Source organism: Salvelinus fontinalis, chromosome 20, assembly GCF_029448725.1.
Source record: "Salvelinus fontinalis isolate EN_2023a chromosome 20, ASM2944872v1, whole genome shotgun sequence".
Classification (NCBI taxonomy): Eukaryota; Metazoa; Chordata; class Actinopteri; order Salmoniformes; family Salmonidae; genus Salvelinus; species Salvelinus fontinalis.
The window spans coordinates 4,341,716-4,352,761 of NC_074684.1; the positions used below are offsets into that span (position 1 = coordinate 4,341,716).

Sequence of the window (11,046 nt, forward strand, 5' to 3'; positions counted from 1 at the left end):
TGAAGTATTGCAGGGATTTCACTTGCTGTGGTAGCTGACGTGTATAATGTTGAGTCATCAGCATACATGGGCTTTACTCAGTGCCAGGTCATTAGTAAAGATTTTTTTTAAAGTAAGGTGCCTAGACAACTTCTCTTGGGAATGCCCGACTCTACCTGGATTACAGTATGTTGGAGAGGCTTCCATTAAAGAACACCCTCTGTGTTCTGTTAAACCGGTAACTCTCAATCCACGATATAGCAGGGGATACAAAGCATTAACACAAAAACTATTTCCAGCAGAAGATTCTGTAGCGGTGCGTGGGTAAAATCAATGGGGAAGCCATGCCAGGGAAAAAACAACCTTTGATTTTAGAATCACTGAGAATTACCACATGTTGAAAAGAAAACAGGAGCTGCCTCCACTATTCCACCACCAGTTCATCATCAAATCACCTATGCTTAGTTTAAAACAGTGACAACTAAAAGATACCAAAAACTATTTAGTCCAATCAACGTAAGCCAAATGTGACTGTCCATGGTTCTGATTTCTGTGTTTTGTGTTTCTGTAGAAGTAGGGTGAGTCAACATGTTATTTGTACCTTCACACACCCAATGACATCCTCCTCTCTTTCATGTTGCCGAAACGGTCTATGACTCAGTCACACGTACTGTTTTTGTTGTCCTAGGGTACCTGGCTAAAATGTTTGCTTGAATGCTTAACTTCCTTTCATGGGCAATGATGCACCAGGCCAGCAAGTTAACATATTAGCCCACTACATCTAGCTACATATTGAACTTCCATCCTCTCAGGCCATGGGAACAATGTATGAATTAATGGTTGGATCAGAATCACAGTTATAAACATTGGTCAGTACAGAGAATGAAGTTAAACCACAAGTCCCAATCCTTATCTCCATCCAAGGCTAATTTGGGTAAGCCTGGCTTCTCTTGGCATCCATGAGTATGTGCCACTGACTATGATTGATAACGTCAAACGCTGCACTGAAGTCTAGCAAAACAGCTCCCACACGCTTCTTATTATCAATTTATTCCAGCCAATCATCAGTCATTTGTGTAAGTGCTGTACATGTTGAGTGCCCCTCCTTATAAGTATGCTGAAAGTCAGTTGTTAATTTGTAGGGTAATTAACTTAATTGTTTAACTCCATAATCCAACACAGGTCTACACATTAAATTGTTTAAGGCGACTTTATTAATAATATAGTCTCTGTAAATGAACAAACTTAGCTTCAAAATACGGTTAAAACATACATCTATGGATTTGAGTTACATGTATACAGTCCAATACCTCAGCAAACCAAGAATGCTGTTTGGTTGAAAAAAAGGAATTAACGATAGTGACTTCAATTTGCAGGTAGTTCTGTTACTTCAAGAGTTCCTGAACAGTTCCTGAGTAGTTTAAGGTAGGGCATGTAGCCTATAATTTACCATGCGGATATAAGATTGACACAATCACGCCAGAATGAATCATTGTAGTCATGTGATAATAACCAAGGACAGACTGAGTTTATTTCATGGGACAGAAGTTCCAAAATAAAACCTGAGGCCTATTTATCACAGACATAGAAAACAACAGCGATTGCTTGTCTGTTCACTGCGTTCTGCTGCGAGTGAACCGCTTTCTATTGTGCTCTTTAGTATGGAATTCCTGCTGCGCTATCCCAGCCCATAGAAGGCAAGTGTTAATGCGTCCTATGTCGTTCAGCCAATTATGTAACTATCAGGCGAGTGTCAATGTTTTTATGGCGGCGGGAATGATATGAGATCATACTGTCACCGAGGTTTTAGATTATGTTGCCCCTGTGAGTCATGTCATGGGCCAGTAGGATTGCCAACTGTCCCGTACTAGCCGGGATGTACCTTATATTGGGCTAAATTGGTTGATCCAATACGGGACCTCCCGTGTCCCGTATATTCATCCAATCACAGTATAGTGTAAACGCACCAATTCCTGTAGACATTTCTGTTGTTTTTCGGTCGGTTTGGCATATCAAGGAAATATGGATAAACCTGCAAAAAAGAAACTGTACAGCTACAACAAACAATGGTAAGCACAAAATACGTGGGTTAAGCCCGTCAGTGGTGACCCGATGAAAGCTTTCTGTAATTAATGCCTTCGGGAATTCTCAATTGACCATGGAGGGGAGAATGACCGAACTCAGCTTGCATCCACAGAAATGCACAAGGCGGCCACACTAGCTAAAAGGTGCTAGCAATATCGGTGCATTCTTCGTGACGTCTACTGCGGGAAATGACAAAATCGTGGCAAGTGAAGCCTCGTATGTGTACCATATGGTTAAACACGGACTCGACTACAACATCACTGACTGTCTCGTTAAGCTCAACGGCGCTTTGTTTCATGACTCAAATGTTGTGAAGATGCACTTGGGAAGAACGAAACATGATTACAATGAATGCTGAGATGATTACAATGAATGTTTCAATGACCACAGAATGTGCGGGATATTTTGGATGATCTGTCCCTGACGGAAGGTGAGCCCGTGTATTTCTCAGTTGCCAGTGATGCCTCAAACAAGGGAAATAGGAAAATGTTTCCTGTGTGCTGTGAGATATTTCTCTGTCTGATGGTGTGCAGTGCAGGTTACTTGACTTTTACGAAGACAGTGATGAAACTGCAAATGGCATACATCAAGCTCTGATGAACTGTCTGGAAAAGCATGAACTGGATATTAGACACATCACAGCCCTATGCAGCAGATAATGCCAATGTCAACTTTGGAAAACACCACTCCGTTTACCAGTTATTGAGCAGTGCCAACAATCGCATTCTGAAAGCTAATTGCCCAGTTCACATAGCTTATAATACCTGTAAGCACGCCTGCGATCAGCTGTCAGTGGATATAGAGACAATTGTTTTAAAGATCTACAGCCACTTCTCAGTATCTGCGTGCATTTGTTTGCCTTTGACATTGAGTGGCGTGAAATTCTGCGACATGTCTGCACATGATGGCTCTCTCTTCATCCAGCTGCCGATCGTCTCCTACGAAGCTGGCCAACTCTTACACAAGGTCCCTTGGGGAGATTTTTGAGTATGAAGAACAGACAGAAGCTGAGATTTATCTGCATTTTCCACAACATGGCGTGTGTTTTTGAGTAAACAACTCTCCCTCACAAATGTTTACAAGGAAGTCCAAAAGTTAAAAATGAAAATGCCTCTGATGACCATTAAATGGTCAGACTCAAGAAACAGTTGCAGCACAGAGGCTCTGTGACAGAGCTGATCAAAAATACATTTCAAATATCTGAACCTTGACTTGTCATGTAAGGACTTCTCTGGCTATGCAAAAGGACTGCTTGTATCAGTCAAGTGCAGCAAAAAAATATCCAGGGAAAAAGTAGACTTGAGTGACTCATGCCCCTTTTCCATTTGAAATGTTTTTTTGCTGTAAAAGGTCCAAATTGTGATTTCTTTGATCATTTATTTTGAGGTTTATTCCCATAAGTTTAAGGAAGTAGTACATCTTTGTGCTGACTAGATGTTAATATAACCCAGATGCAGGGACAGTGCTCATTAATCAACATTATGACTAGAAAACCCCCCTCTTGGGCTGACAAACCAACTTCTTGTAATAACTGAAACAATGTACAGTGGAAAATGAGACATGACTGAGGGAAGAACAAAGAAACAATGTTTTAATACAAGCTGTTGAATCGGGTTATAAAGCAAAGAGATCTGGATATCACACATGAAATAAGGACAACTAAAATATCTATATATTCTTCCTTTAGTCTCACATGACTAAATCACAGTAACTGTCTTACAGCATTCTAAATGGGTTTGACAGGCAGTATAGCCTGCCTGTAAGTGCAACTAGATCAACAGTATTCAGAACAGATTAAATACAGTACTCTATGCCTAATCAATACTGTAGGCACTATCAACTCTGAAATAACACATTCCAACTCATTGACCATAATGAATTAGGTAAATACTTTAAATTACATACTGCAATAGTACATACGACTACAATTATACAATATAGTGTATTTTAAGATATATTAATATAAAATAGTCGAAATTCTTATGAAGAATCAATAAATGTAAGTGCACATGGTAACATGGCCCTCTGATAAGCTAGGTGACATTTTGCTTAAGCTTGAAATCCTCTACAAACCTTAAGGGTCAGGGGCTAGCTAGGGGGTAATGCCAAGTTATAGGAGTTGGAGGATTTGTAAGGGCATGCCAGAGTGCCAGAAGGGAAGGCGGGAGAGGAGTTACTGTATTTCTGTTGTAGCATTACACTACGAAGTAGGATGAGTGACTCAGCAGAAACTGCCAAAGGAATATAGTGAAATGGAATGCTGTCCATCTACACTGCTCACTATACAAGGGAGTGGATGGAGAGATGTGAATTTCTGTGTGTGCGCTTCTGAGCCAAGACACATTAGCTTCCACAGCAAGAGATCAATATGTTCTCATAATGTAAAATGACAGCCACCTCATATTCCAAGCACATTAAAATATATATATTTTTTTAAATACGTAAAAACATTAAACTAATAGACAGTTATGACTTGTGTGTGGTGTAGCTGTAATAAGAGCTTCCACAGTGAGTTAGCGTTTTCTCTTTTGTGTAGGTGGTCTCTTTAGTGCGGTTCCCATAGACTTCCAGTCATTGTGATAACACTAGTTAGAGGTAGTTTTGCAAGCCAAATCTAACTTCCTTCTTACTGGACATAAACATAAAAATGGTATCCACAAGTTCATCTGACTCTGGGGAAGTAGATAAAGGGCTTCATTGACAACATCCCAAACTATGCCTTGAAGTGATCAGGTTCGCCGGCTGAGAACCTTTTCTAATTTGCAATGACGACTCTGGCCAGGAAGTGAACCCAAAGCAAATGAACCTCCCACATATTGTTCTCTCTCCCCCTCTTTCCCTTCACCCCCTGGTTCCTTCTCACATGATCACTGTTGCCTACTGGTTCACAGCGGAGTAGTTGACAGTGGGAGCAGGGTGGCCCTGGGGCTTCTCTGTGTCAGGAGAGGGTTCTCTAGTGGTCCCATTCAACCGATGTCCAACAAACATGCACACTCTAGAAAAGACAGAAATACTCGACTCATACATAAATGAAATACTGAGTTATTGAAAATACAGTATATCAATATACAAAATTCTCCAACACATCAATAGAACATAAAAACATCGTCCAATCTTCTCAATTAAAACAGCTTCAGACTTTCACCATTTCCTGAATGAACACGTCAACCCTGAGTTTCACAGTACATCCCCTCTAATGAGGATGCTTACCGGTATAAGTGGATCTTGTAGCGAATAAGGAGAACCAGGATGATGATGACGACAGCAGCTGATACTCCAAAGGTAAGCCCAAATGTTATCCCTGATACACACCTAACACCAAAACATATTTTGTGCTCTGTTGAAGAGGAAGGGAGGGCAGATCAGCATCAGACATTTTAGTTCTCTAATCTTATGCATTGTTCTTTTTAACAGTACATTTTGGAATATCAAGTCTTGTAATGTTATTGTATGGAAGGTGTTAAACCAGTTTATAATTAGTGTTACTACAATATAATTTAGTTTATTTAGCACTGGTAGTTAACCAAGTGCTGCCATTGTAATAAAGATCCACTCATTCCAGGCCAATCAAAGTTTATACAACAGGTGTGTCTAATCCTGCTTGGTTAAACAGCATTCCAGCCGGTGTCTATTCCACAAGTTACCACCGGCTAAATCTATGACCTTAAAATAACTATTTACTCTGATCTGACTGTGCAATCCACGGTCATCAGCCCAGCCAAGCAATTTATAAACTTGAACCCCCACTATAAAGTGCATCTAGACATTCTCATTTCTTTCAGAGTAACGTTTAGTTTAACAGCAGAGGTTTGAATAAACCTTGTTGTCGGTCTCTCCGACATTTGCAACATTGTTTCCATATTCAAATTCGATCTCCAGCTGTACCATAGTAATGAACGTGTCGGGACGAGAGACAGGCAAGCAACGTTTCTAAACCAGTCAATCATGAATCAGCTGAAAAATAATTTGATATACTGTATTCAATTGACATTTCTTTGTAAAGGTCAAACGAAATGCAGCTAGCTTCCAGACTTTCCAGCTACAGTTTGAAGTGATTGTTAGCTGTGTTGTTGGCTAGCTCCTCTGAACAACAGTGTCCTGACGAGTGAGCACATTTTCTATGCCATTAGCTCATTGTTATGGATGTATCCAAATAAATATAACTAGAAAACAGCTTAATTTTATTTTATTTTAAACGCAGCTACTTTGCTGTTATTCTGGCTGTACTTTTTGATGTGACTAAGTTTAACCGTACTGTAGTTGGCTAGCTAGCAAGCAAGGGATAAGAACGTTGCCAGCCAGTATGGCAATGGAACATTTAGAAAGAACGACTGGGTCACATCCATAGAAACAGAACAAAAAGACTGAACAACTTGGTCGCATCTCTGGCAGCTGAACCGATAGAACGAACAACCACTCGGCTTGGGTAGCAACCCTAGATTTGTGTCAGGACTATCTTGTAGATAAAATAGTATGTAATTATGACTTTGTCTCGGGCCTAACACCCATGCCAATATATCCTTCAAACACTGGCTTCTCTGGCATTATCACTATCAATAAGGCTGCAATTACTACTGCAAAGAGAATCAAAGCCTCTGAATCAAGCAGACATTAGATAGCAAAGGAATGTATTCAGTTATAGTATACAGTAGTAAAAGTGTCCGAATACTGGAGCCATAGCAACAATACCAAGATATTTCAAGCTACTGTGAGTCATCACCTGGTTCAATGGATTCCTGGTCAAATGGCTTCACAATACAGTTCCCTAGAAAAGTTCAAAGACACAATGTTCAAGTTGGTGGACAAACCCAGCAAGCCTTGAGAATAGCACATACACACTTGCACATATTCCATGTAATTAAATGCAGTTTCAGGTTATTGGTGCAATTACATAGAACACAGTAAGAACATTAACTAACATGAAATACACCATGGTTTCAGTTAACCATTCTTAGAAAGACAACCAGTGCATTCAGAAAGTAGTCAGACCCCTTTACTTTCTCCACATTGTTACATTACAGCCTTATTCTGAAATGTTTCTCCCCCCCTAAATCTAAACAATAAAAAAGCTAAAACAGATGTATACACTTTTGTAAATGTATGAAAATAAACTGTAATATCACATTTACATAAGTATTTACTCAGTACTTTGTTGAAGCACCTTTAGCAGCGATTACAGCCTCAAGTCTTCTTGGGTATGAAGCCAAAAGCTTGGCACACCTGTATTTGGGGAGTTTATCCCATTCTTCTCTGCAGATCCTCTCAAGCTCTGTCAGGTTGGATGGAGAGTGTTGCTGCACAGCTATTTTCAGGTCTCTCCAGAGATGTTAGATTGGGTTCAAGTCCAGGCTTTGGCCGGGCCACTGAAGGACATAGAGACTTGTCTCAAAGCCACTCATTCGTTGCCTAGGCTGTGCGCTAAGGGTCATTGTCTTGTTGGAAGGTGAACCGTCACCCCAGTCTGAGGTCCTGAGCACTCTAGAGCAGATTTATCAAGGATCTCTCTGTACATTCACTCGATCCTGACTAGTCTCCCAGTCCCTGCTACTAAAAAAATATCCCTACAGCTTGATGTTGCCACCACCATGCTTCACCGTAGGGATGGTGCCAGGTTTCCGCCAGACATGACGCTTAGCATTCAGGCCAAAGAGTTCAATATTGGTTTCATCCTTTAGGTGCCTTTTGCAAATTCCAAGTGGGCTGTCATGTGCCTTTTACTGAGGAGTGGCTTTCGTCTGGCCACTACCATAAAGGCCTGATTGGTGGAGTGCTGCAGAGATGGTTGTTCTTCTGGAAGGTTCTCCCATCTCCACATAGGAACTCTAGAGCTCTGTCAGAGTGACCATCGGGTTTCTTGGTCACCTTCCCCCGATTGCTTAGTTTGGCCGGGTGGCCAGCTCTAGGAAGTCTTGGTGGTTCCAAACTTCTTCCATTTAAGAATGGAGGCCACTGTTCTTGGGGACCTTCAATGCTGCAGACATTTTTTGGTACCCTTCCACAGATCTGTGCCTGGACACAATCCTGTCTCGGAGCTTTACAGACACCCTTAGACAGGTGTGCGCCTTTGCAAATCATGTCGTATCAATTGAATTTACCACAGGTGGACTCCAATGAAGTTGTAGAAACATCAAGGATGATCAATGGAAACAGGATGCACCTGAGCTCAATTTCAAGTCTCATAGCAAAGGGTCTGAATACTTATGTAAATAAGGTATCTTTATCTTAATACATTTGCAAAAAATTCAAAAACCTGTTTTCACTTGGGGTATCATTATGGGGTATTGTGTGTAGATCGATGAGGAAAAACATTACTTTAATCCATTTTTAGAATAAGGCTATAGCATAACAAAATGTGGAAAAAGTCAAGGGGTCTGAATACTTCCAGAATGCACTGTAGGGGGACGTTATTCTGCTCAGACATTGCCGACACCTGCCTGATCTTACAAGACCTGGATAGGTACTTTATGTATCAGGTAACCACATATGTTTGGCAATCTGGTGCCCGTCTGCACAGTCTGACTTGGCAAGGAACCATTGGTTGACGCATGCAACGTCTGAGCAGGAGAACGAGACCCTAGGTTGAGTTCCTGCCCGGCTAGATGTGCATCAACCAATGGGTACGCGCCACATTATTGACTGTGCTGTCTGGCATTAGATGGCTATATCATGTGGTTAGCTGATAGATATGTTAAATACCTAGGCGTTATAAGTTCTGACATGCGTCAGCAATGTAATCGGGCAGGAACACCACCTAGCTCACTAATCGTTATTTGACAATACAACTGTAATATGAAATCATACTCACTAAGGCACTCTACTTTGCGATTTGAATTCTATAAGAAATGGAGAAAGAAGGTTAACAGAAGGCAGAGAGAGGAAAGGATCAGTCTACTCTAGACATCCTGAACATGCCTGGGCATGTCTGCACTCGCCTTCTCCCCTAAAATTCTCATGAATAAAGAATATCCATCTGCTATGTGCTCGTGACTCTGATAGCCAGTGTGAATTTGTGGTGTATTCTGGCAAAAAATGGCAACTGTGCATTACCCAACTACACAGGTGTTGCATTGTGAGCTTGTCTACATGAAGCACTTTAAGACCTAGTCACAGCACAGCATGTGTACGCAAATTAAATCCATAATCATGATCTTTATTTTCATGTCCCAACACAAACAGTAACCATACAGTAACAGCAGGGTTGTAGTGGATAGTAAACATTCTACGCACCGTTTTGTTAAGTGTGCATTCCTCTAAGTACTTCAGCCTGTCCATGCAGCCTATGATGGTAATAGATTGACTGGTCTGAACCAGAACACGATCTTTGTCTATGTCATCATCATTGGTGAGAACAGTGCCCTAAATGAAATAAAAACAGAAAATTGTTGCCACAGCTTAACATAACTCACTGGTCACAGACCCCGGTCCAGGATAGCTACAGAAATACACCTGATTCCATTAATTATCAAGACCTTAATTAGTTGAATCAGGTGTGATAGTGCTGGGCTGGCACTAAAGCCTGCATATCCTGTAGTTCTCCAGGACTGGGGCTGGTGACCACTGCTGTGAAAGAATACAGTGACACACCTACCAGTTGCCTCATCAGGTCCAAAATGAAAGTAGTACTGCACAGCATGTACTGACATGTCATTCAGATAATGTTGATCTCAGCTATACAGATGTAGCCTCGAAATAAGCTATCATATGGTCACTCACATTTCCATCCAACCACTGCCTTACACAGGTTGAGGGCGATCCTGGCATGGGCTTTGGGAGTTGATAGGTCATTGTACCGTTGGCATGTACAGTGTTGTTACAGCCAACGGTCTGGGCGCTGACACAGCTGACCAGCTGACACCCCACTGTGAAAGAAAGGGCACTCAGTCTTGACACATAGCATGGATTGTAGAATCAGAGACAGACATAACATGCATGTTTTAAATATTACAGGAGTGTTTAACATCGGTCCACATCGGTATTGTACTACAAACTGTCAAATTAAGAGGTGGGAAAACTGGTTTGAGCGGTTTCACAAATCTGTGAAACGATTTGACAAGTAGGATATACTGCGCCATTGTTTTGCAAATGACACTGATGCATACCGCTAATAATACTGCACACGTGTATACACCTGCTGCATTAACATTCACGCACGCCTCCCTACTTCGAGGGGATTTAGACAAACATTGACAAAATACATCAAGTGAATCATCCAAATCCTCCAAACTGCGATATCAGAACACAGTCCGTATTGATAATAAAGTCCGTATTAATAATACATTTAGACGATTTAACTAAAATACATAACATTTTAACTATGTTTATAACATACTCGCATGATGGATTAAGGCTACTCTTTTCCATAATCCTCAACATTGCAAAACGGTGGAAGATGAGTAAAAATTGGCTACATAGGAAATAACGCAAAGCATTTTTTAAACAGCACATTTACTGTTGGCTTAAATAACTATTACGTTAGCCTACTTGATATATGTAAGGTTACTTACAGTACACGTAAATCAATTTCATTGACACCTTCCGTATGACACAGCTGATCCAACAACCAGCGCAGTTCAACATTCCGTGCGATCTGAAGCTGAGAGTGAACAGAGAACACTTTTTGTAGTTTTAGTGTTTCAAATTGTAGGCGGGTCATTGTGTATCATATGGAACGCCGCTTGGGTCTTAAAGCACGATCTTTTTAATGCTTCGTGTGTAAAGTAAACAGGTCGCAGGCGACAAATTAACCCTACACGAGTCAAATAAGCGCATGCAAATGTGCTTGCAGGCGATTAAAAATATGCTAAATAAATGGCAGCAAGCGGTCCTGCACTCGTCAAATTAGGTTAAATATACACCTACACACGCTAACTTAACAATATGCTAATTTCCCTAGCTCCTCCTTTCAACCAGATTTCAATTTGAAGGAACTTTCTTTTCAACTGCATTGCAAGCAGAGTATGAACCTTTACACGGTAACGGTTT

General features: G+C 40.9%; 1 protein-coding gene across 1 annotated transcript; it reads right to left on the reverse strand.

The window, feature by feature from the left end:
- Nucleotides 1-1,175: 1,175 nt before the first annotated feature.
- Nucleotides 1,176-10,721, reverse strand: LOC129817165 (uncharacterized). The gene is made up of 7 exons (XM_055872139.1): nucleotides 10,569-10,721; nucleotides 9,778-9,923; nucleotides 9,292-9,420; nucleotides 8,870-8,897; nucleotides 6,785-6,829; nucleotides 5,275-5,401; nucleotides 1,176-5,059 (listed from the first exon to the last, which is right to left on the reverse strand). The coding sequence occupies exons 1-7, from the start codon at nucleotides 10,639-10,641 to the stop codon at nucleotides 4,942-4,944; spliced, it is 666 nt and encodes a 221-aa protein (XP_055728114.1). The 5' UTR covers nucleotides 10,642-10,721; the 3' UTR covers nucleotides 1,176-4,941.
- Nucleotides 10,722-11,046: the final 325 nt, after the last annotated feature.

Bases quoted from the DNA above. Each gene is read 5' to 3' on its own strand.
- LOC129817165 (XM_055872139.1), bottom strand. From the start codon at position 10,641: ATGTTGAACTGCGCTGGTTGTTGGATCAGCTGTGTCATACGGAAGGTG. The intron at 9,924-10,568 runs GTAAGTAACCTT...TTTCTTTCACAG, and splicing joins GAAATTGATTTACGTGTACT to TGGGGTGTCAGCTGGTCAGC. The intron at 6,830-8,869 runs GTGAGTATGATT...GAACTTTTCTAG, and splicing joins TCGCAAAGTAGAGTGCCTTA to GGAACTGTATTGTGAAGCCA.